The 26703-nt window shown below is 36.4% G+C and overlaps 1 protein-coding gene across 5 annotated transcripts in view; it reads right to left on the reverse strand.

Annotated features, from left to right (window-relative positions):
* VPS13B (vacuolar protein sorting 13 homolog B) overlaps positions 1-26703 on the reverse strand; it is a 431489-nt gene that overhangs the window by 134480 nt on the left and 270306 nt on the right. For all 5 annotated transcript variants that reach the window (XM_074554422.1, XM_074554431.1, XM_074554441.1 and 2 more), the window contains exons 31-33: positions 18435-18638; positions 9685-9811; positions 7866-8009 (exon numbers count right to left, since the gene is read on the reverse strand). In XM_074554422.1, the coding sequence (XP_074410523.1) occupies positions 7866-8009; positions 9685-9811; positions 18435-18638 (475 nt within the window). The remainder of the gene's footprint in view (positions 1-7865; positions 8010-9684; positions 9812-18434; positions 18639-26703) is intronic.

Genomic DNA, 26703 nt, shown 5'->3' on the forward strand with positions numbered 1-26703 from the left:
ATTTCAAGACATACCTAAATTCAACGGATTTGTATAAAATATAAAAACCAAGAATGTTTTGGCTCTTGAACACTGATTACCTTAGATTTCAGTAATTAAAAGACAAAAGATAAACAGCTTCTTCAAAAGAAACTGGCAAATGGGAATGCCAACTTCTCAAAGTTTCAACATACTAAAAATACTTCCAATTACACAAGCTTTCCATACGAACACTATCCAGTCAATACAACATCTGTGCAACATATGCATCTGCCATTTCACACTTTGACTGTCTGGCTTCCTAAGTAGTATTATCTGGAACTTGTTTTACTGTTTTTTTCACTGTTATTATTTTCTAAGCAAAATAGAAATGGAAAACAAATTTTTGCTTGTTTTCAACAAATTTTCTTTCCTTTTTTCATACAAGTAATTAATAGCCTTAACTAAAGTGCAATTGAATTGCTCATCACTCAAAAGTTTGCTCTGCTAAAGTATCATCAGCAAGAAAACATGCTATAAACTCTATTAGCTATCATTCCTTCAAATTTTATGTGATGCAATTGCAACAGCACTTTTGTACATATATCCTGCTGACCATGTTCTTTATCTTACAGTGAAGTTACAGCAACAACTGGTTGATGAGATTGTCTTAAACAGAAATAAAGAAATAACAATACTACTGAGTTAGAATAAAGATCTTTTTAGACTCCTGTTCTCTGAAAGTAGATATAATTGGATGCTTTGAGAAAAAAACCAACAACCATAATTAAAGAAAGCACAGAGAAATATTTCTTAAGCATATTCTTCCAGACTTCCTAAGCCAACATTTTACAGGGCTTTAAAAGTTATCAGAAAAGCTTTTTTAAGCCTCATCTGCAGCAATAGAGAATGACTTACACTTTCTGCAAATATTACTGCAGCATGTCTAATGTGACAAATCAGCACACAATCAGATTTAGCCGAGCTAGGAAGGAATCAGCTGCCATAGATGAGTTTTCTTTGCCTTCTCCCTTTTGGATGCTTCTCAGCTATTAATTAGTTCACTTTAATGGTGAATTGTTTATTACTTATTCAAGCATTTGGCTATTCTTGCTCTTGTCTGAGCAGATAGGAGCTGTACTTCCCCCAGCCTTGCCCATTATTGGGATGAATACAAGTAACATGCTGCTCACTTTGAAATAGCCAATATTTACAGTAGTTAGACTCCAAATATAATTTTTGTGGTAAAAGAACAAAATACCAAAATTGAAATAACTTTTGCTTCCCCCAAGTATTAATATCATTTATTCAGGAAGCTGGTGATTTGTTGCTGTAATTAATCAAAACACAGGGGTTTGCCCCATGGAACATGGGCAAAATCCACCAGCACCACGCCTGCTGGTGGACTTTACTCAGTGATTGGCATGAGCCAGGTCTAGAAGCAGAGTATCATCTGCCAAGGAGACAAACACTGCTGCAGCTAGTACTTATGCAGCCTAGGAAGAGTGCTCAAAGGTCAAACACATTTTTAAAAGCAGGCTTTAACAAAGCAGAAAACATTAGCCAGGAGGTCATGCCTGGAATTTCTGAAAGAAAACAAAGATGTGCCCACACCAGGTTTCCCCTGTGTGGTTCAACACTTCCCCCAGGTGAATGACAGCTTGTGCCCATTGCCTGTTGGCTCTGACTCCAAATTATGCTTGATATATGTATCAGCTATGAAGAAAAATTCCAATCAGAAACTTCAAGTCCCAGATCATTCTTTGTGAGACTGTTTTGCCAGCACATGAGTCCATACTTCATCAACTCGGTTGCTCCTGCAGTTCAACAAGAAGATTTTTTTTCATGTATTTTGTGGGGGAAAGTAACTTAAGCATCAAATTTGTGCAGGACCTACTGTATTCTAATGGCTAGCAGCATATGAGTATAATACCAAGCACAATGAAGAACTTTGGAAGGCTTGTTCATTGCTTAGGCAAAAATAAAGAATGCCAGCCAGGGGCAAGGGAGGTCTGAGAGGGATCCAAAACAGGGACAACTTTTTAATTTCTAGTTAAACTGTGAGAAAATATTTCCATATTTTTCAAAAACTGATTGTTGAGTGCTGCATTCCTCACTACAATTAAAAACTTGTGACTAAGTATGATGGAAGGAAAAGATGATGAGTTTGTCCATTCTTTCAAGAAAGAGCTTAGGCTGTTTTTATTAGTATATTCGATATCTATCTGAATTTCAGACTGTATAGGATAGCTAGGGACTTTTAGCCTACAGAACCATGCATTTGGGCTAGCAGAAAATAAACAAACAAGACTACATAAGCTGAGAAACAGAGATGAGACAAAGTGAGCACTGGCTAAGTGGCAGGTCTCAGAGGATTGTGATCAATGGCACAGGGACTAGTTGGAGGCCTTTAACTAGTGGTGTCTTCCAAAGGCTGGTACTGGATCCAGTCTTGTTTAACTTTTCATCTCTGACTTGCATGAAGGGGCAGGTGCCTGCTCAGCAAGTTCACTGAAGGCACAAAGCTGGGAGAAGCAGCCAATACCCCACAGAGCTGTGCAGCCCTTCAGAAGGACCTGGGCAGGCTGGAGAGATGGGCAGAGAACCATCTGAAACTCAACAGAGGTGAATGCAGGGTCCTGCACCAGGGGAGGAATAACCCCAAGCACCAGTACAGGCTGGGGGGTGACCTGGTGGGAAGCAGCTCTGTGAAGGACCTTGGGGTCCTGGTGGACAATAATATGGCTCTTGTGGCCAAAAGTGCCAAAGGTTTCCTATGGTGTGTCAGAAAAAACATTGCCAGCAGGTTGAGGGAGGCAATCCTGCCCCTCTACTCAGCTCAGGTGAGGCCTCATTTGTAGTGCTGTGTCCATTTCTGGGATGCTCTGTACACGAGAGATATGGAGCTCCTGGAGCGAGTCCAATGGAATGCTATGAAGATGATGAGGGGGACATCAGTTATGAGGAAGGCTGAGGAGCTGGGCCTATTTGAGAATGACTTCAGAGGAGATGACTGAGATGGGAGTTTATCAATGTCTATCAGTATCTAAAGGGAGGGTGTCAAGAGGATGGACCAGGCTCTTCCTGGTGCTGCTGAGCAATAGGACAAAAGGCAATGGGCAGAGAGTCTTGCCCAGGAAATTCCACCTGAACATGAGGAAGAACTTCTTTACTGTGTGGGTGACTGGGCACTGGAACAGGCTGCCCAGAGAGGGTGTGGGGTCTCCCTCTCTGGAGACAGTCAAGCACTGTCTGAACACAATCCTGTGCCATGTGCTCTGGAGGATCCTGCTTGAGCAGGGAGGTTGGACAGGAGAATCCACTGTGGCTCCTTCCAACCTGACACATTCTGTGATTGATTCTGTGATGGAGGGAATAAGGAGAAATATACCATAGGGAACAGAAAGTGAGTGAGTGCTTTCAATAGACATCCTCTGGAAACTATTTCAGATGTCTCAAGCTGCCTTGAATTTTAAAAGCAATAATCTTTTCTTTATCTAGAGTCATAATCCTCACAAAGATATTGTGAATAAAAAGTAAGCATTTCTAAGTACCTTTTTGTTTTTCAAGAAGGATACAATTAACTGTTCTGTGCATTCAATGCCTCCAGTGTAGTTATCAGACAGGAACAATCTTTAGGAAAAATTTAAAGAAATAAGTTTTGTATACATCAATTTTTTTCCAAAACTCTAGGCTTAATCTTAAGCTTATTGGAAACTAAAAGTTGCTAATGACCTCAGTAGCCATATTTGAGGAGTGTAACATTCACTGACTTGCAGTTAGGTATGTTACTCTGCATTCCTACATGGTCAGCAGCAGACCAAGATGTGTGTTGGTGTGAATTTAATTTCTTTTTCAAAGAGGAGTTCTTGTGTTTTCTGGTTCTAAATGATAGTATGACAAATAAGTCTTGCCAAAAATCTCCAGGTGGTAAGTGATGAACACCAGGAAATAGATTCGCCAGATGAAGAAATGAACTCCTTGAAAATTCACCTGTTTTATCATTGATCAGCAGTTAAAGTAGTTATCATTTATACTGGAAATACTTTTACCAGAATATTAAAAATTCTTTTAAGAAGAAGGAAATGTGGCCCTTTTCTTGATATTTCACCTATAATATTAGATGTATCACTGAACAAAATCAGGACATTAATGGCACCTCACTCTTATATTTGTATTTCATTTCCTAGCACTTCTGTTTCTGTTCTCCACGTGTAGGCATTATATATTCTTCTTCTAAGAATTTGGCATATATTAATTTTGAAAAAGTGAATAATTACAAAAAGGCAGCAACATTCTTTCCCCCTCAGGTAATCTATCAAACACCACATATGTGTCCTTACTCTAAAGCTGTCAAGTAGATCAAAGCAATATTCTTTGCAATAATAGACTATACCTTATGAAGAAGTCAGTACAATAGGCCCACTGTACATCAAAGATTTATAAAACAGTATAAAGCTAGGTCTTATAGTAAGTAAAAACACAGCACTGGAGACCTGGCATGAAACTTTTTACAGAATATTAAAACACTTGAAGAAAAAAGAGATTTACCCATAAATCATCACTTCTTTTTTGGTTTTTTTTTTTTTTGTCTACACAAACCTTTACACCATTGCCCTGTAAACCACCAAATATAGTCCATTTGGAAATCACACTTTTAAAGTTTAAACAAGGGGTTGCTGCTTTCATGAGTGTCATGCTTTACCCCAATCTGATTGCCTCCTGTGATGAGATGATTGACTCTGCGGACACAGTACTAGATAACATGTGCTTTGCCATTAGCAAAGTTGTCCAAGGTTAGGCAGTTTTCCATAGCTGACTTTTATTCAAACACTCATGTGTGAACTGTATGGATGGACTGTGAGGTGGGTAAAAACCACACTGGGGCACTAAAACCAGAAAGGAACATTCAATGTTCCAAAGTACAGCTAAACTCCAGTTACTGACGGACATTCCCCATAGTCTGATCATGTTTAATGTCTTTATTAAAGATCTTGGCAATGACACAAAACATATCCAACGACAGATGACACCAAACTGGGAGGAGCTGTTGAAACTGCTTTCAGAGGGATATTGCCAAAATGGAGAAATGGTTTAACAGAAACCTCATGAAGGAAAAAGGTAAACACAGAGTCCTGGACCTGGATATGGCACTTGCCATGGTCTAGCTGACAAGGCAATGATCAGTCAAAGCTTGGACCTAATGATCTCAGAGGTCTTCTCCATCCTAAATGGTTCTGTGAAATGGTGAGATGGTAAAATCCCAAATCAAAAACTTGCTGGAGGTCAATGCTACAGAATAGCTTTGCAGAAAGGAACCCAAGAGTCCTGGGGGCCAACAACTTGAGCATGTGATTATTTCGAATGTTATCACATGATCACTTGAACATGTGACAAGACTGTCCCTGTAGTGTGGGAGCCTGAGCATTTACTGGGAAGCATCAGCAGCAGCACTGGATCAGAGGTGAGATGATGAGATACTTGCATGGCAGCATCCCGAGCACTGTCTTTAGCTTTGAGCTCAACAGCAGAAGAAGAAGAGTGACAAACCTGAATGGGCAGGGGATTATCAAGAGGATTAAAAGCTAAAGCACAGAATTTATAAGGAGAGGGTGAGAGAGCTAGGTCTTTTCAGAAAGAGAGAAGGATAAGGATGATGGTGGAGCATATAATTACTGTTTCCATTTACTTAAAGCAGGGCTATGAAGAAGATTAAGTCAGACTGTTCTTGGAAAGGTACTGTGAAATGTTGAGAGGCAATGACTGAAGGTTTTATCAGGCAAAATTCTGCATGGATATGAAGACAAAAATATCCCAGAGCAAGGGTAATTAAGCACAGGACAATTATCCAGATGGTCATTCCCCTGAGGTAAAGAAAGATTTGACTGAACAACATCCTGAAAAGCCTAATCTAGCTTGGACATTACTCTTCTTTTGAGTAAAGGAATGGTTTCCAGAAGTGTCTTCAACATAAATTATGCTTAGATACTTGCAATGAAATAACATGCAGGTGTGAAGTATGAAAAGCTATGTGCTCCTGATCTCACTCACCAAGGTAAAAACAGTAGCATACAATCAGTGTATGATGTTTCTTTCTGATGACTAAAGAACCATAAGAATAATACTAAATGTGCATATATTAGAGGGTAAGGTGGCTTCACTTAGACCCACAGAGCTACACATTACTGAAGCAGAACTGGACAAAAAGTAACAAACCAATGGATTTATATTTCCAATACAGTAAATCCAGATGTAGTTCTATGACTTACTAAAGACAAGGCAAACACCTTGAGACAGAAATATCCCCTTATTCATTACAGGAGACCTCAGTGATGCAAGGGAGTTACTGATGAACAGCAAATAAGTATCTCATGATGTAGTCAACAAAAGTCTTTCTGAAATTTTGTAGCAAATTCCTTTTAAGTTTTTACAGTCCAAGTAAGTCATGCAGCACTTCAGCACAAAGCCAACTCAGAATTTAGATTCTTGGCATCTATTCAAATCTTCTGATTCTGTCCATTCCACTGACAATGGGAAAAACTCTATTTGCTCTACAAATAGTTGATTGAAGATATTTCTATATATAATTTACAGTATTCATCTCCAAAAGAGGCCCTGTGTCTGTAAATTGTCCAAGGAAAAGAAAAATACACTGCATTTCTTTTCTACATCTTTCATGTTTCCAAATGTTAATGAAACAATGCCCTTTATTTCTCTCTATCCTTGGGAAGTGATAAAGGAATGGGGGGTGATGTGATGCCTCGATTAGCACAAACAACTTCTGGGGTTTTGACAGGGTGGAGAGAGGAATATAAATAGTTTGGCTGCTCTAGAGCATTCCTTGCTTTCACCCAGACTCACATGCAATGCTGAAACTGTGAGATTCAGGAAAGGAAGGAGAAAATCTTCTCCAGGTCTCCCATTAGCCAGATTCTTGGAATAGTTGACTGTGTCTTGCTCAATAACTCTTTCCCCAACTCTTGTTCTTATTTGCAAAGGTACCTCAATAGGTCCAACAGACATTCCAGCAGAATTAGTACTTTGTCATTTATTAACTTCTATTATCTTAAAGATGCTGGACTAGATTCCAAGTTTTGAAGATAAGAAATATATACTTTTTCTTAGGGCAAAAGTTTTCCCTACCTTCTCCTGGTTTTTTTTGTTTTGTTTGTTTTTCTGGGTTTTGTTTTGTTTTGTTTGTATCAGTGCAAAAGTGTCAAAGTGTGAAATTCAAACTTACCAGTCTGTGACTGTGATTGGCTTTCAATATAAACTGAGGCATCAAGTCCCAATAACAAAGAATGACAAAATTCAAGAGATGGCTGCTGATCACTAATCATTAATATTCCAACTGTTCAGATGCAGGATCCCTCATGATGTACCAACATTTTTGCTATAGAAGTATGAAAATATTCAGAGGTGGATTGAATTTTAGGGACTTGAGTCCCTAATACCATTAATGTGAGTAGTGGTTACTAGGCACAGAAAAGATTTTATAGTTTACTAGCTTTAGTGAAAGACAATGTAGCATGTGAACTCACAATAAAATACCAAAGATTCAGGAAAAGTTCAACACCAAATAATCTCAAAAACCTACTTCTCAAAAATTTGTTTCCTTCCTCATTTACATAATTCTCCTTGTACATTACATAAGATAATTCTCCTTGTACATAAGATGTTACAGAACCACTACAATAACAGCATTTACTGAATAATACTCTTAACACTCTTTCTATTCTTCAATCAACATCAGAATGCATTTTGAAACTGACCATACAAACAACAAAAAACATGTATTTCCTTTACCTATACAATCTTTTCTAGATGGTACAAACACCTGCTCAGAGCTACATTACTTTGCAGACGGACTTCTTAAAAATCCAGTTGCAAGCCAGGGAAAAACCTACCTCAGTGGTGCTACTGGAAGCTTCCAGTCCAACCATATTAGCTTCTACCAGCTGCTGAAGAAGTTGCACTTGAGCCACATTGAGGAAGAAGTCCAAATTTGTTGTCATATTCACTTCCAAAGAATGACCACAGACCAAAATTTCCTGTGAAGTTAAGGGAAAATACTAAGTAACAGCCATTGGGAAAATAATTTTCAGCCTCTACATAACTGTATTGTGGTTCCCCTGCTGTAGTCAATACTTAACATTATATATAACATTATATATAGTACAAATGTGGTCTTTTTAGGAGAAACTGGTGTGCCATGCTTCTAAAGGATATGGCTTATTGTTTGCATGGCTTTCAACAGCAGAACTGTTAAGGCAAACTTTGCAAGAAAAGCATCTCATGCACAAGGCCTTGTTTCCATCTCTTGCTAGTATCAGTGGGCTGTCAGAGTGTCCTTGGCAATGATTCCAGTTCTCCTTTCCTTCCAAGAAAAAGATATCGTTTTTTGATTTTTTGTTTAAACTCAAACTCTGCTTGATTTAAAATGAAATCATGTGTTGGAACTCACTGATAGCCAACCTGATTGATTTCTCTTTGCCTGCAAGCCATTCTTAATACCTTGGCAACACTAGATGAGTAGCCACTGTTTTATTGGTGTTGTCTAGCACAAATAGAGACCTTCACCACTGCTGGCAAACAATAAAGAGATGAAAAACAGACAGAAGGGGAGAAGAACTGCTCTGTCTCATGAGAAGTTTGCACAGTGCTCAAGCTTTAATCTAAACTAGACCTCTCCCTTCATGATGGAATGGCATCTAGGGAATAGATAACAAGAAGAATGCATCTATAGAAAACACTGAAATTCTTGAACATAAGCATTAGCGAAGATCAGATTTTTTTTAAACTTGAATAACTTCTATGCATTGCAGCCATACTGGGGCTTTCTATTTCTTTTTTACATTAAATAATTTTCCATTTAACCTTCCAGTGACCCTTTACACAAAATGTGAAACTGTAGATTTCTTCTCTCTCTGCCCACCAGCTGTTATTTTCCAACAATGTACACCCACTGCATGTTGAAATACACCTCTAGTACCATTTACACTCCTGTACCAATTTTGCTCTTCCCAGGAGGGCGTTTTTATGGGAAATTATCCTTATGAGCTGACAAAAAATTTCTGGTATCTTCCCTATATAAAATGTTCTTGAGCTACAAACTAATGGCAAAAAGTCAGCCAATACCTTTTGTGTGTAACCTGCTTCACAGATTTATTCTTAACTAGTTGAACAACACACCAGCAAAAGTGACTGTTAAATCTGAGTACCTGGAAGTACTCATGGCAAAAGTAGGGAAATGGATGCTTAGTGGCAATCTGGGGTCTTGGATATCTGGATAGGAGAACTCAGCTTAACTTTTTTATAGATAGTCTACAGACAGCATTTTCAGGTTTCTTTATGAGAAGCTTGTGAATACAATGTTTTGTTATGCTGCACCTCTTCTCAACACCTTTCCATCACAAACTTTTAAAAAATATTGCTGGAAATCATTAAAGGATTCCCATTTTTGGAACTGAAAACAGGCTTATCTACCTCTGGCTGGTCTGCCTTTAGTATCAAATGCTAAACAAAAAATCTTTCTCCAGCAGAGAAAGAACATTTCAGCTCATGACCTTTCTCCAGTTAGCAATTTGAAAAGTCACCTGAACACTTCAAATGGTAGAGTGGTAAAATATTAAGATTATTCATATATTAAAATATAGTAAAACATATATTAAAATATATTAATATATAATAAAAACTATGCTATTTCTGTAGACACTTTGTACAAACCTCTGGGTGTAAATTCTCTGCAGCATCAATTTTTGTAAAAATAATGGCAGGAGCTGCAGTTATTCGAACGGTGAAATCTGTTAAAATGGGAGTTAAAATAGCTCTCCTTTCCTGATGCCGCCTTATGCTAGGAAACAAAGGGAAAGAAAAGTAAAGATTAAATTACATTATAAACTGTCAAGAGGCAAAAACTTTCCATATTATTCTTTACATCCAGCACATAGCAAAAAACTTCTTCAGTACTAATTGGGCATTTGATTGCTACCGTAATAATCTTTAAGTATCATTATTGTAAATCATATTAACTGCAATTCTGAAGGCAGACTTATATCTTCATTTCACAGTATAAGTATGTCTAAATATTTGACTCTTCAACCTATCTCCAGGTAGACAAACTTGACAGTTGACACTGCTTGTTCTCCAGTTTAATGCACTATACACAATAATTTGAAGAAGGATGCAAACTTTATTACTGGTATTTTTAAAACTTGCCTGCGGATGCTCTTCCCTTTATAAATGGCTGTTTTGAAGCCTACATAATATGGGAATTTGTGCATTAAAAGTCCATGTTGAAGAAATATGCATGAAACTGACACAAAAATGAAATACATGAAAACTTAAACTAGCAAATCCCATGCAACACTAGGACTCTGACATGAAATCAGTAACTATTGTCCAAGATGTTTAGAATTATTTAAAAAACAGGGATGTCAGTTCTTCCTCAACTCCTTTTGTCTGTCACTGCTTGGTTCTGGTACTTTTTCAGCTAAATATCAACATTTACTTACCAAGAATATTTGTGTCATTAATCTTAGTAATTGAATTTATTTTTAAGCCAGGTGTTTAGTTTTGAGGTTTTTTTTGGTTTCTCTCTCCCTCCCTTAACCAAATAGTAAGCCTAGAAGCACAACTCTTAGAGATGGATCACTAATAGCTTATGACAACACATTCCAAATGGCCAGAATCTTCTGGGTCAGGTCAAATAAACTATTGCCACAAAATGCCATCTGAGACCCTCTGATGAGGGAAAAAAAATGTAATGAGATCAAGATGTAGTTCAGCCCCTAAAAGAGGATACACTTCAAATTCCAGGGAGACTCCTTCCATCAAGACAGTTTTTGATAATTCGAATTCTTTTTACCTATTATTGTTTGTAGCAACATCAAATACCCACACTTCACCAAGGAAATTCTAAAAATCATCATAAAGGTATAGGCCTAAGGTAAGTTTTCCTATGCTTACAAAATAGAAAATTGTCAGCTGTGAAATGATGCAAGTTTAAAAAACAAACTACATGGGCTTAGAGAAGAAGTTAACACATCCATGTAGAACTCTCCATCAGCATGTCAGTCACATCTCCCTGTATTACCTTTAATTTTGCCATCTCTAATGGAGACATGGCAGTTCAGGCATCAGTGTAAATCACACAAATGAGCCAGACATGAACTACACAATTAACAATTAGCCCCTACCATCAGCTAGAGTCATCCATGTTAATGTTATTAACCAATATGCTTTTATGCCTGTTTATGCAGAAACATATTGACTGCTTGCAGACCAGGTATTGAACTCTCTTGATTAAGAAGGGGCATTGTGAGGCATAGTCTAGTAATGGTTCTGTAATGGGTTCTGTAGAAAAGCAAACAATCTCAAATGCTGATGGTTTGTAAGCTGAGAGTTAAATCATAACCTGAGGTGGAATTTGGTGTACTGCAAAAGATACAGAATTCATTTTAGTGCTTAGGTATTTCAATTTGGATGCTCCAAATTCTACTAATAATTTTTTTAAGTGTCTTCAAAACATGTAGAAAGGATGATGATCTATAAGGGAATATAAATTATACAGCGGAGGTAGGCCTTAAAGCTTTTAAATCTATTTAGGACAACAGTAAACAGAAGTTAAGAGCAGATGCCACAGAGCTAGTATTGGCAGAGCACAACTCTAACAAACTTCTACTTCAAATGGCCCTCATTACTGAGAAGGCTGCACACTACCATAATAAGTGTGCAGCTTAAGAATAAGCCAATTAGTGAATGAGAAAACTACCATCTTACCTTAAAAGCTTTAGCATTTTGGTCAACTGTATCTCTGTTGGGCTCTAATGATGGCTTTTAGAGCAAGGTTAGTCTCATTTTATCCCCAAATTAGAAATCAGACTTGTTAGTGGCTAGTGAACATCTTCAACTTAAGCTGGAGTTCTACAATTGTTTCTCCCCTTGACACCACTTCCATTTTAGATTCAAACCAAATTATTTTTTACCCAGTTCCTATTTCCCCTTCTCAATGGATGAGAAAGAAATGCCTTTTTCTTTCAGGACAATGAAAGAGCTAAACAGGAGAACAATTCTATGAAAGAACATATGCAGCTATAACTATACTAGAAAACTTCTACTTGAAGTTTCTTGAAATGCTAGTAAGTATGACTTTAATATATGAAACAGAGCTGTAAAAGCAAGTTATTTTTTGAACCTCAAACCCTCAATTGGCTCTCTTCAATCACTGATCAAATTATTTTTCAGCTTATGCATATTCCCATTTCTTATAGGGAATATATATACACTTTATATACACTTTATACTAGTAGATACGCAATACATTGCATCTTAAAGGACATTTTTGGTAATATATATTGATTACTGGTTTATTTTATTTTTTTTTAATCATCCTTATGTGCTATCCCTGTCCGGCTCTACTTACTACTTTCTGAATTTCTTGTGGGTGAATTTGAACCTCAGCCAAATCAAGAATTAGGAAAATAATTGTAAGTACAAACAGAAGGCAAACAGAGCACAGTAAATAATGAAGGGAGAGGATATGAGAAAGAGTACAAAAGGAACAAAGAAACAAATTCCACTTTGAATTATTGAGTCTTCCACACTGCACCTAAGTGCAAGGCTAACTTAACACAGGTGTACACCACATGAGCTTATGAAAAAACTTGATTGTGAAGAGTGTAATGATGGCTCTATGTCTGCAGCACATTCATTCCGTGGTTCATTTATGCATCTGTTATATATTTGTCTTGGAAAAAAAAGGAAAAGCTAGTATTTTAAAGATGTTAAAGCAGTTGATCATCTACACTTAAAAGTAAGTGCATTTGAAAGACCATATGCTAACGCAAAGGAACAAGGCAGTTAAGCAACTGTGATAAGATTTGGAGGTGCCTTAGCACAGAATTTGGGCTTTATCTGCACAACAACACAAACCCTGGTTATGGACCACAGATCCACATTGCAAAAGCACAGGATGAAAATGGTCTCTGTCCTCAAAGGCTTACAATTTAAGTATAAGAAAAAACACACCCACAGAGAGGGAAGTAAAAGTAAACTACTAACAGCAGCATGGGTAATGATATCCATACAGTGGCAACCTGTCTCCTGGTTTTTATATTACAGTATCCTAGAAATCAATTTTTGGAAGGATTTTGAATAAAGCATTGCAATAACAGTGTGAATGTTCACAGCAAACACCTTAACACACAGGAGTGAACAAGGCAGTGCCTCTTTGAAACACTGAACACATTGGTCTTGATAAGTGGCATGAAGAGGTCTGATGAGCAGGGAGTGTAGATGAGTCAAAACAAATGAAAGTAGACATGAAAAGAGGAATGGATAGACAGGGGGTCTGGAAGTGCTGTGAAAGCAAAGACATCTAATGATTAATATGAAAAAGAATGTTGTGGGAAGAAGAGAGAGAAAAATGTGAAGAACAGAATTTTGCAATGGGAGCAACAACATTTGATTACATCAAATCAAATCATCAGTACTTGATTATAACCAGTCAGAAGCACGTTGAATTATACAAAGAGGAAGGACTGCCAAAGAGATGATGTTGCCCTAATTAAGGAGATGCGATGATGTGAGACTGGATAAGCTGAGAAAATGCACAAGTAGGACTAAGTCCTACTACTATGACTCTCACGTGGAAAACACTAAGCAAAACAAACAGAAAACATGGTCACTAACAGCTAAAAATAACCTAGATGTGAAATTTGGAAATGTTTACCTTATTATTAATTGTCTTTTTTTCTTAATAATACCTTATTGACTTTGAGCCCCCTATATACATAAAAATTCACTAAGTCAGGGAGAAACTTGTATACATTCAGTACACGAATAACAATCAAAAGCACATTTGCACCATGTAATTTTACTAGCTACAGAAAGATGAGTCCTCATGGAGAATTTTGTGATGTGAAAAAGAAAAAAAATATTAGCATGAAATAGGCCACAAAGTCAAAGTGTTCTCTAATAGTGTTGAGGCTTGCAAAACGTCAGAAGATGTTATTTAAGACAGTATGTTAACTTGAGACTTATGAAAGAATTTTCTCTTGCAGGCTTCCCATATAGCTGTTTAAATCAGCTAATCCCTGATATACAAATGTATTAGGAATGTTTTAGGATATCTAACTACTGATGACTAATTCACATCCTTTCAGCTTTCTGAGGTGTTGCAAAGACATGTCACATGGCAGTAAAATATCATAGCAACATTCTGAGGACCATCTAATAAACAAAATTAGAAAATAAACAAGTGTACACTACCTGGCTGTAAAGAATTACTATTTTTGTATTAGAAGACTTCAGTAAAGCTAACTTCTATCTTATGAAGAATGCTGTGCAGCATTGCTTTGCTGTGGATTAATATAAAAAATAAAACACCCCATCTTATTGAGAAAGGCTTTGTACAGTATGAATACAAGCACAACTTAAGGTACCATAAAAGACAACAATTAAAATAAATTACTGAAAAAAATGCATTGCATTTTATTCCAAAAGATGCAAGGGGAATGCCCTACTTCCTTACACAAAGATCTAGAGAACAATTTTTTTCTGATCGTTCCTCGTTAGAAGTTGGCAAGTAGCCAAGAACTTTCTAAAAAAGCATGAAAATGAAAACTATTCAAAGTAAAATCTGCAGGAAACCTTTCTGAGGATCCTTGCAGTGGTATTTTGTTCAGTTTTGTACAACAGATCATTGGCTCCCTGATGTACTCCATGAGAGCTGTTCCAGATGGTGGTATGCCAAGGACAAAACTGTAGCACAGTATATTGCCACACTCAATTCATTACCACACAGAGAAGTAATGCGTTTAAGCTCAATTATTATTTTTTTTAAACAAAGTTTATTCAGGCTGCAGGAAGCAGAAGTTGCTGCTGGGAGCTGTAGAAGGATTGCACAGCGATGGGGGCGAGGCCTCAAGAGAGGATATATTTCTTTATTTCCTTCAGGGCTGTTGTTTTTTCCATTGAGTGGAGGGAGAGGGAGGAGGAGATCTGCAAGCTGAAAAAGCAGTTTTCAATCAAGAAAACTTCTTTCGGTTAAGTACTCCCAGTTCCCCACATGCTGTTTGGTAAAGGGAATAAATGTGGACAGGTTTCATTTGTACATAACCTTATTAGAACTGTCTGACTGTTTCCAGTATTCTTTTTATATATTACACCATTAGGGAGCTTTTTATAACATCCATGGTGAAGTATAAACATTTCATAATGGAAAGAGTTATGATCCCTGATCCTCAGTACACCACAGCATCTAGACAGTTTTTTCTGCAAGGCTGCATCCACCCTACCAGAGAGTTCCAGTTCCCCCATTCTCCTTGGCATGACCTGCAGAGACACAGGAGGCATCACACCAGCATTTCACTGCAGCCCCTCTTGAAGAATCTTACACTAAAACACCTGCAAGTATTCAACAACTTTGTCTTAGAGTATGACAGCTTGATTTCCAAACTGCAGTGTAAAGGTGGGGCGGGGGCGGGGAAACAACTCCTTAATGTATTAAGTAGTAGAAGAACTAAACTCTGGAAAAAGTGGTATGAAAATTCAAAGGATTTACTTTCAGAGTAAAGATTGCTAAAGCATTTAAATGATAAATTATGTCAAATGCCTTCAGATACTTGTTTGTCTGATATCCATACATCTCTGACTTAAAATGATTTGGTTTTCATGTGAATTTTAAAACCAGGCCAAATTTCAATTGTAGATTAAATTACAATACTATTTATTTTAAAATTTTTGCCATTTTATTTTTAAATAATCCAAAAATGCTTTTACAAATGGGAATGGAAAAGGAATGGCTGGTATCTATGCTGATGTTTTCTGTAAAGTAAACTATGTAAGGTAACTACGAAAAACCTGGATATAGGCTGGATTCTATACTCCCCCACATAGCATTAAAGTATTACAAAAATGAGAAAAATAGATTCCAAAAAAGGATCTTTAGACCCAGTGATCCTAATATACCAGAGCACTGGGTAAGAATAAACATAAGTATATTAAAACCAAACAAAGAAATTAACCTTAAAAGAACTCAGCAAAAACCATTCATTATATTCCAGGTTAAACATATCTAAGAAACTTAAAGAAATCTACAAAATGGTATCAAGATTAGATTAAGGCATAAAGCTTTTGTAGTATTTGCAGTAAGTATTAGGATAAATTTAATCTGGAAACAGTAAGCACCATGTAAAACATCCAGCAGCCACCCTCTTGGTGCATGCTGGAAATAGCACCCTGGATGGCAGAGTTCAGTGCAGGTTCTTCCAGTTCTCAACACATCACTTGCACAGGTCATAAAATAAACCCAGACATAGCAAAACTGACTGATAACTAAAAAGCAAAAATGAAAAGATTCTGAAAAAAACTTTAGTAAATATGCAAAATTTAAAACCAAAAGGATAAGAAAGCATTCATACTTTTTCTTGAAAACAAGCTGGAACTAAAATTCTGTAATTGCACACCAGAAAGGAAAATTTAATGTATTTAATTACAATTGTTCTAAATTAAAACCCAAGTAGAAGATGCATTCAAAAGCAATTTTAAACCAAACATACTTATTTGTATTCTAATAAAACTTTATTTTGGAAGTCTGCTGAGGAAGCATGTCCAAGCACTTATAGGAAAAAAACCAAAAAGAGAACTGACGATTGTCTGTAACAGCTGCTCCCTTGTCCTATTAGCTTTTCAGTAATGCAACAGAATCTCCTATCAATCTACAACCACACAGCTCAGACCCAGAGTGTGCTGGCAGTAGGATTTCAGTCACCAATGGCAAGGAAAAGGAAAGCCAGTCTCTCAGTGGCTGGTTTTACTATGTTAGCTGAAGTTGCAAATTGGCTGCAAGTCCTTTGGAAATTAACGTTATCTTATTTTTCAAGATATTGCAGTGGACGTGAAATTTTGGGACAAAGAACCTCACAATGCACCTGTCCAACATCAAGGCCCAGCTATAAAGTCATACACATTTTTTAAGGCTAGGAATTTAAAATAAAAAACCTATGTGGAATTGTATGAGTTAAAAAGATAAATTGTTAAAAGACAGTAAAGATCCACATGATCTTATAAATGAAGAACAGAATCTATTTCTGTGTTAAAATTTTTATATGCACTCCTGTGACTCTGTCATTTTATCATCTCTTTGATTAGAAGTGTTTTTCCTGCCCTCTAGTTTTCAATGATAAACTGGAATTTATTACTGACCACATCTTTTTCCTGCATGCTCTCCTCCAGAGTGAGCTTATCTGTTCTCTTGGCCTTGCATCAATACATCACTTACAGAGCTCAGTCTGTGTGCCATCCTCATGTAGCCTTTGCTACAACTTGCCTTACTTTTAGAAAAATCTGAATCCTCTCATCTCCCATTTTTCTGAAAATTAAACCAGAAGTAGTTATTTCCAGATGATTCTGCCTGGTTTTGTATATCACTTTTAGGAACTCATCCCTAAATGGAGATAAGGAATCATACTTTAGGAACCATGAAATTATGCACAGATCTCATAAAAATTAGATTTTTTTCTGCATGAATTAGATAGAAAGGGCTTTTATATGAAAATAAATAGCTAAATGTATAGGCAAAGAGCCATTTACTAGCAAAAATGCTTCTAATTCTACAAAATTACTTGAAAGCTTGCTCTTGGCCATCAGACCTTATTCCTGCCAGTTTGAAAACTGAAATCTCCTACACAGTCTGTAAAATTTAGTTTTAAACTACTTGCATTAATTTTTAAGTATAAAAAAAGTATATTAATACCAAAATAAATACTTAAAATCTTCACGAATTACCAATTAACTCCCCCCCATTTTTTATTTGAAAACGTCAAAATTTAAAATAGCAAGCAAGTGTATGCATGCTTTGTCTTTCAACACTGTTTAACCAGAGGGTGGGGCTTTGTGTGCACATATACAATACCCAATAAAGGAGACTTAGCTGAAATGTCTAATTCTCAAAATTCATCTGGTTTTAGTTACAGAAGTGCAAAAACCAGTTCAGAATCAATAGGAAATGTTCTACTTTATCCCTCTCTAATTTAGAAATGTCTAAGCTGGTTTTACTCAAGCTTTGTAAAAATACAAACAAAAGAAGTTTAGAAAAAAAAGAAAAAAATACACCACCACCCCCAAAACACACCCTATACCCCAAAAAACCCCCAAAACAGAACCTCCCATTGCTTATAGAGACTGACAAGCTAAAGTCTCAGCACTGGAGTTATTTTTATGGACAGACAGTAAGCAACTTGGAGAAGAGCTTATAATGGAAGCAAAGCACACAGTAACTAGACAGCAACTACAGCATAACAACAACAGTAATATGAATTTCAAATATGTAACCCAAAACTCCAGGGAAATGTGCTTGTAATGTAAAGCAAAGCCAGTATTTAATTATTTAATTCAGGTATACTGTGCATACTCTCTCCAGAGTTTGTGCTATGTATTTTCAGAAAAGAGTAAGTCTTTAAAAAAATCCCTACCTACTGGCCATGTTCCATTCAAGTGCTGGATTTTGAGAATTTCTCTCAGTCTCTGTCAGAACTCCTCCTTTTCCATTTTCTTTCTCTGGTTTCAACTGATTCCAATAAGCAGTACCAATGTTGATAGATTGAAGATCTATTTGGTATTGTCTGTCTTCAACTTCTGATCCAGGGTCTCGAAGAATTCCTAGATTTAGTGCTCTCCTGTAATGTCAAAAACAGAAAAGAAATTACCAAAGCACACAATAAGACCAATCAGATATTCATTAAGATCCAAATTAACAAAATGAAGGTACCAATTTCACCATTTTCGTCTACACTAAGCATTATTTTAGTTTCAAATCTTCAAAAGTACCCATCTGCCTCTTTCCTAAGGAATTCAATGGGAGATCTGCAAATGAACACGTTCCTTAATTTAGCCAGATGTACCAAAGTCGATATGAGATCAATGAATCAACTTCATTGCACTCCCAATCAGATTAACACGAGCAGCCTTGTGGGGCAGTAGGACTGATTCACATCTACTGAATGGATAAAGGATGTCACATTCAAGTCCTCAAAAAGAACAGCTACATACCAGTCTAACCATGAACTATAACCAACTGTCCCACTGTTCAAATTCATCAAAGAATAAAAATTAAAAAGAATACTCCAAGATGATGGAAAAACAATTCAATCCTTTTACCGCTGTATTTCAGCACAGAATTTTCTAAATAAAATTCTTCTAACAACTGAGAAAAAAGCATTTTTGAGTGAACCACATTCCTTGTGGATTCCTTTAAAGTCTATGACATTAGATTTTACAAAGTACTTCAGTCTTGAGCTAGTATTGGGAACAGTCAGACTCAACTTCAACAAAATATTCAAGAACTATTAAATGAGTGGGGGCTGCTGAGATCAATTTTACCTGTGACCAGTAACAGAGGAGTCTTCTACTGCCATTCGTCTTCTGCTAATAAGCACTGGGAAATACTAATAAAAAAAAATCTTGCCTTTTCTATACTGGGAACAATACAGCCTTCTGTGCACTACTCATTTGATATTATAACAAAAATTCACTGTTATATTATCACTGTTTTTCAAAATAAGGGAGCAAGGGGATCTTAATTTTTTTTCCTTCACTCTATGATCACAAATTGTAGTCTATTTTTATTGATTTCATACATCTGTGTTGAAGCTTGAGCTTCTTACTGGCATATGACATCCAATCTACTGTTCTGTTCAAGGTCTTAGGCCAAAATAATTTAGTATACAGCTACTGTCTTCACAGAGAAATTAATAATTCTGCATTTTGTGTGAATTTGATACTAATAATCTAAACACAAATAACTATTGAAGTAGCACATCCCAAACTGCAAACTCAAGAGTACAGGTATGCAAACTATAGGTGTGCAATCTGTTTCAAAGTGCAATCCCAGTGCTGCCCAAATCCAAATAACAGTTGAAACTGCTAATACACTGCTATTGTTACCAATGGAGTATGTTAGCAATTAAGAAAATTAAGTAATTATTCATATGTACCCACAGAGACATGTGGATGACAGGAAAACCATTCTGATCAAGTCACTCCTGGAGAGGCAGTGTGATGGCAGTGCTCAGTAGGCCCTATAACTTTCTTAAGTGCTTAGTAGAAACACACAGAAAATCTGTTATGTCAGTAGTGGTATTTCAAAATTAAATGTGGTTTCTTAAAACTTAAGAATGTGTTTGTCAACTTTCCACACAGAGAGACCTAACCACATCCACTGTGCCTTTTATTATTCTTTCTAAGGCATTATTTCATCAATGTGAATGCAGTTTTTTTTTCAACCCACCACAGTAGATTATTGTATGATCCAATGTCTATTTTCATACTTTGTCTAATACAAGTAAATACTGGAATATTTGTTTTGTGAAATATTACTTAAAATAAAGCACTGAATCACATATTTTTGGAAGTCTTCTTGTGTATATTAAACAGAATATGATAGTAATTTCACATGCACAATGGATTGTTCTCCCCTTTACTTTGCAGTGACCATTTTTCATTTCTTCTTTAATGAGCAGCTTGATAACTTGCAATAGGCTCACCTATATATTCCTTAGACTCATTCAGCATAACCTTGTGAACCAAATTCCTTAAGCACAATGTATCTGTATGCACTAATCTGAAACTCCCCACTGTGACACTGCCCTTCTTACCCACACAAATTTACTTATTTAAACATAAACCTCAACAAAATCACTCTTCGGCAAAAATCTTTAGGTGCAGCAAAACATACAAGGGCATTACTTAAAGAGAAGGTACTCATGTATTGTGTTGCTGGTATCACATTTGTCTGCTGCATCTTTTTTTAATGCACTTTGGAATATTACAGCCCAATATTTTCAGCTTCAATATTTTCATGCTGACATAAAAGTTCATATTTGCATTATCCTACTATTACCAATCTCCTATATATAATATAAAGCTCTTCTTCTGATCGTTCAGATACACTTTTGAAAACCAAGCATACCATGTTGCTATAGATAACCCACTTCAAGAAACACATATTTTACACATCCATGTAAAATACAAGGTTTAGTAATTAATGACTTGATGTTTTGATGAAGCTCATTATGGCTTTCAGAAATTGCATCATGCCAGTTTTATACAAGGATCAAAATATAGCCTTTTCCCAAATAAGTAATATATATACAAGCATTTACGTAAGCCCTCATTTCTAGTTTCCCATATCAACAATTTACATATAGTGATTTACATAAGCACTCATTTCTGGTTTTCCCATATCAACAATTTTCCTAAGTATGTCTCCAATTTATTAGTTGTATACTTCCTAGGAGAATGAAGGTATGTTAAACCACAGCAAACCTGGCCTAGTCTTAAGTACATGTGCTTTGTATGAACTCTGAACCCTTTAAAATCCTTGCAGCAAATAAATTCCGGAAAACAGAGTAAGCCAAATTCCCGACTTCTCTATCTCCAGCAAAAGTGATGTTTTATCAGCTGAAATGTACTGTAGGGGTTATGATTTAAATTGCTTCCCTCTTCTGAAAACAACTTCACTATCTCATCTAATCTTTGGGCAGGTGGTGCAGAATACAACAGCTGGTCAACAATACAGTAAGATCACAAGCAACCAAACACAACCATAAGCATGTAACAGGAAACACAGGTTTAAAGCTTTTCTCTTTTTTAAATTGATTTTGCGTGGGTCAGGCTTTTTGTGTGTTTATTTAAGAAGCAGTTCATGTTGAACCAGTTACTACATACTGCTGAATAAGCATAATTCTGAGACCCACAGTAAAGAAGTTAAATTTATTCACAGCTCATCTGAGACCTACAAAAAGCTAAACAAGCCAGGAAAATGGCTGCTAAAGACTACACTTTATGTAATAATTAAGAAATATTTGAAGACTTTACACACAACAGCTAATTTTTATTAGTACTGACTGGATCTCTGTATGCAGTGATTTCTGCTTCCAGGTATAGAGATAACAAACATATCTACCTAAATTTCACTTATTAAAGGTTTTGCCTGGTGGTAAAAGATCCTTTCTATCCTAATTTACAAAGGAAATGGAAAGTAAGCTTGGATAAATATGTAATAACACATAGGTATAGCACATAGATAAATATGTAATAACACATACCACATAGGTAAAAGAACCCCTTCCTCTTCTGCTTAAGCTTGTGAAGTCTCAGGCTAGATGTGGTCTGAAAGCCCCTCACCTATGCATGAGATGTGACTGACCACTGTAGAAATCACAGCAGTATTCATCACTAACCTAATGCACCTTCACTGCCTTTTCCCCAGTTCAACTCAGTAAAGTTTCCTCCTTGACAAAGCCATTGAATGTATTTTACCAAACAGGGAAACTGAAGCAAGTGTTTCTTGGACTCCATCTGGAATGAGATGCTATAGGTGTTAAGAAGAGCACAGAACAAAAATGTCGTAAACCAAGAGAATGTATGACAATACTGGCCTTTGAGAATGCTAAACTTCTATAAGTAAAACCTCAGACAGGAATCAGCTTTTCAAACAAAGGCAACTACTTTTTCTCTTTTTTTTTTTTTTTTAATTTTACCAAATAGATGGTATAATAGATACCTAGATGTCTTTTTGTCACAGAGAGTTAACATGTGAGCCTTTTGGAGAGAAACAGAACTTCCCCAACATCACACAATGGACAGGGACATGATCGAAGTACTACAATAAAAAATTTCCTATAGCATGACTTCCCATGATGGAAGTCCTGGATGTGCCTAAATTTGGAGATATTAAATTATTTGTGAGGAAGGTGGAAAAAAGAATGAGAAGTAGAAAAAAAGGAGAACACAACACTGGCAAAGGAAGAATCATAGAATCAGGGCACTAAGGCTGAAAATTAAAGTAAAGAAGAAGGTAAGAACATTCTAATGTTGCTAGAAGAGAGAAGGAGACATCTTTAGGCAAGAAGAGAAGGTCCTCACAAGATCCTGGGTACATATTCTGCCATACTGAGTGATACACACGTCTTCCAGGACAAGGGTTTGCTTACCCAGCCTGCAATCTGTCCATAAGGAGACTTGTGGTGTAACAAACAGTGTTTTATGGCTGCCAGGATGTTGGAAACAATTTATTTTAGTCTGGATCAGTGTAGCAGGCTTTCAAATGCCATCAGCAGTGAACTCCAATTCTCACTGTTTCTGCCTCTTGTCCGCAGGAACCATGCCACACATGACAGGCTTTGCTGGCAGCTGCTCCTTCTCCCCTCTCCAGCTCAGCCTCAGAATAACACAACTACTGTCCCATCTCCATCACTGCTGGCAGCATACTCAGCAATGGTATATTAAATGAAAATATAAACTGAGCACAGTAAGGCTACTTTGCTTAATGTTTTTCTGATTAGCAAGTGATACTATTGGTTACAGGAATCTGTTTAACAACGCCAAGTGCATTCTGTCTGATTAGCCCTGCTGTTGTGATCTGCACAGCCAGATACATCAACATTATCTACAGAAGGTAACACATTCCTTTAAATCAGAGTGGTTATGGTACCTGGGTTCATCTTCATAAGTGCAGGATGCTTGTAAAAAGAAAACATCAGCGATAGCTCTGTGAGCAAAATAAAAATTACTGACCCCTTCTTAAATTTACATAGTGGTCAAATACATAACATCCTAATGCAAAGGAAAAAGTTATAAATTACATTTTAATGGAATATGTTTTGTGGTCAGCAACACTCATAAGTTCTAACTTTATAATGATTTGTAGTGTTTATCATTTTTGTACATAGGCATAAATCAGCTGAGAGGTAGATTACTTGTGTTGAAAAAAAAGGCCAATAACTGAAACATACGCAAAATTGTCTTCTGATTGCAGTAGACTACTTCAAACAATTGCTACAGGGATGCAAAAATATAAGTGTAACAAGTAACTTTCCTCTTTTTCAAATTAATGTTGGATAAATTTCTGACTTCTATCTCTTGGGCACTGGTGCCTTTTTGCTCTGTATACCTACAGAGATAAGTACCACTGAGAAGACAGGAACTGGTAAAAGTGTTAAAAAAGCTAAAGCAGAGCATACAACAATAAATAGCTACAAAGATCATTAGGTAACACAATGAATTCCATGTGGGAACTCAGTACTTCCAAATCACACACACACACACACACAAACAAACAAACCCAAAACAAAACAAAATAAAACAAAAAGATAAAAATGAGAGATTATTCAATTATGGATAAGCATGCCCTAAAACAGGATCCAATACATGAATGCCAAAGTGCCTGGTGAAAAAAACCCCAACTGGGTGTATAGAACAAGCCATCTACACTCATTATCATTTAAAACAGCTAATCATATAAAAGAGCACTAAGATTTTAGTTGATTGTTGTTAAGATATCATTTAGTCTCCTATGTGACAGTCTGGAATAAGGATGTGTTAGATACATGTTTAGAAAATTCAACCATGAAAAAGGTGTTTGAATTCTGCTATTTTAATTCATTCAAAGTTTCCAGATATTTCAAGCACAGAATCTACTACTATGCAAATCGTGGCTCCTGACACAGAATGACATTAAGAGAAGGTATTCAGGATCTTCAACAAAGCCATCACAGTACTCTACACATATTTAAGTGTTTCCCTTAAATATGTCCAAGCTAGGTATTAAATAGTCACTTTTGAGACACGCAGATGGGATAGACAGAAGCACAGAGTTATCTCCTATCTGCTGCTAGACTTTTCTAGTTGTGCAGCAATAACTGTTCTACAGAAAAGAATTATAGTAATAACCAAACTTTTTCTAAAATATCCAAATATACTATTTTCTTTTACTAATATTTTTCAGCACAGCTTTTTTTTTTTTTTTTTTTTTTGGTCAGGCTGAAGCAGACAGGTCTTCCCTTACAATTGCTTTGTAGCTTTTTCTTAAAAACAGACAACACAGAAAAACCCCTCAGTTCTTAAACTAATTGCTCAGAGAATAACATTTCTCTAACTATATGTGTCCTTTATTTCACCAGTTTCATCAACTGCAACTACTGAGCCATAGAGGTATTTATTTAATCCCAAACCATTTTTTTAAAGGACTGATATTCATTGAGCTATCATAATGCAAGAGGAGAGAGATTTGAAGACAGAAGAATAAATCTGGTGATGGGAAGTCAATGGTTTGTGCCTATTTTCATGTGTGGCTGACACTCTCTCAAAAGGAGCAGGAAACACTGTCTTGGTAAGAATTGAGGTGACCAGTCTAACAGGATTCACAGATGTGCAGAAAAGCAGAGTCTGCCAGGTCTCCATGTGCTGCACATGAGAATGTTTGGGGCTAGGCAGACCCTTTGCCTGGCCTGCCACGGGATGTGCTTTCCTCTTTGCAAGACTAGAACATGCCAAAGGAAAATAGGAGAGGCTCTTCTCTCTAAACTTGCTTAGTACATATCTCTAAATGACAAAATCAACCTCTTCAACAGTCTACCAATTTATCCTGTGGGCATAAAGCCAAAATGATTTTGTCGATGTAACTAATTGCACAGAAAACATTTTGAGAGTATTCTGAGAATGCAAAGTTATAAAATATGGATAAAAATTAGTGACTGCAAATTTTAAACTGATATGCTACTTATGTGACTACTTAAATATTTTTATTTTGAAACCCAATAGATAACTATACAGAGAAAAAAAACCCAGCACTCATGCCTATTAATTACAGTGGTGGTGCCAGGTGGGTGCTACCCAAATGTAATTCCATTTTCTACCCATTTAGGAAAGCTAGATTTTAGTGAACTGGACCACAGCAAGGTCAGGACTGGCAGCAGTGCACTGATAATACAGAAGCTACCTAATACATGAAAAGAATTACAGCAGATCACACATCAAAAAATTTGGCCTTTGCTTCCTTTCTTAGTCCTATGGGCAAAAAATCCTCTACATATTTTTTTATATGACCAGACATATAAAAGTAGTCCCTTGCTACAAGGGCTGCAGTGCAGTAATTGCCTGCGAAGAAGCTGAAGAACTTCTGGTGCACTTGTCTTCTAGAGGTGTCTCTGGAACACAGTATCAATGAACCTATGGCCACAAGGTACAGTATTAGTAAACTATGAAGTAATTTTGGTCCCTCTCAAAAAAAGTGTAAGATGAAACAAAGCTGAAGTTTGCAGCTGTGCATTTAGATGTCATCTGTTTAATTACTTCTATCATTTTGCTGTTTAAATTCCTCAGTAAAAATAACAGCATGAGCAAGTCCGAACTTTTAAAAAGCAGTTTTTCATTTTTATACTGTTTAATGTTTAGACAGTTTGAGGAATCTCTTTATACTTTTGAAACATTCACCCAAATTCAGGAAGCATTGTATAAATATACACTTGACAGACTGTATAAATGATAAGTATGCACAATTCCAATGAAAGGTCTGTATGATATTTTTGGATGCCAAATGTTCCTTGAAAAAAACCAAGTGGAATATAGCTTCTCTAAACAGTGGAAGTTTGAAGGGGGACTAGTAAAAAAGGCAAAATACAATAAAACCCAAAGACTTTTATGCTTTAGTTTTGTGGTAGAAATAATTTTATCTCAGAACTTAATGCTGCCTGGTAGTCGAAGGATCTTTCATTTCAGATTTTTAAATATTTTGTGTGTACTTGCTTTACCATATGACTAAGATAAATAATGCTGTGATTTCCCCATTGTTTACAGCTTGAATTCCACTTTGGCTTAACTGATAAATATAGCTAAGTGGAACAATATCTCAGCTTTTTGAGATATTCTATAAATTCACCCAGGTGAAATTTCACTGAACAC

The sequence above is a fragment of the Zonotrichia albicollis genome, chromosome 1 (assembly GCF_047830755.1).
Source record: "Zonotrichia albicollis isolate bZonAlb1 chromosome 1, bZonAlb1.hap1, whole genome shotgun sequence".
NCBI classification, from domain to species: domain Eukaryota; kingdom Metazoa; phylum Chordata; class Aves; order Passeriformes; family Passerellidae; genus Zonotrichia; species Zonotrichia albicollis.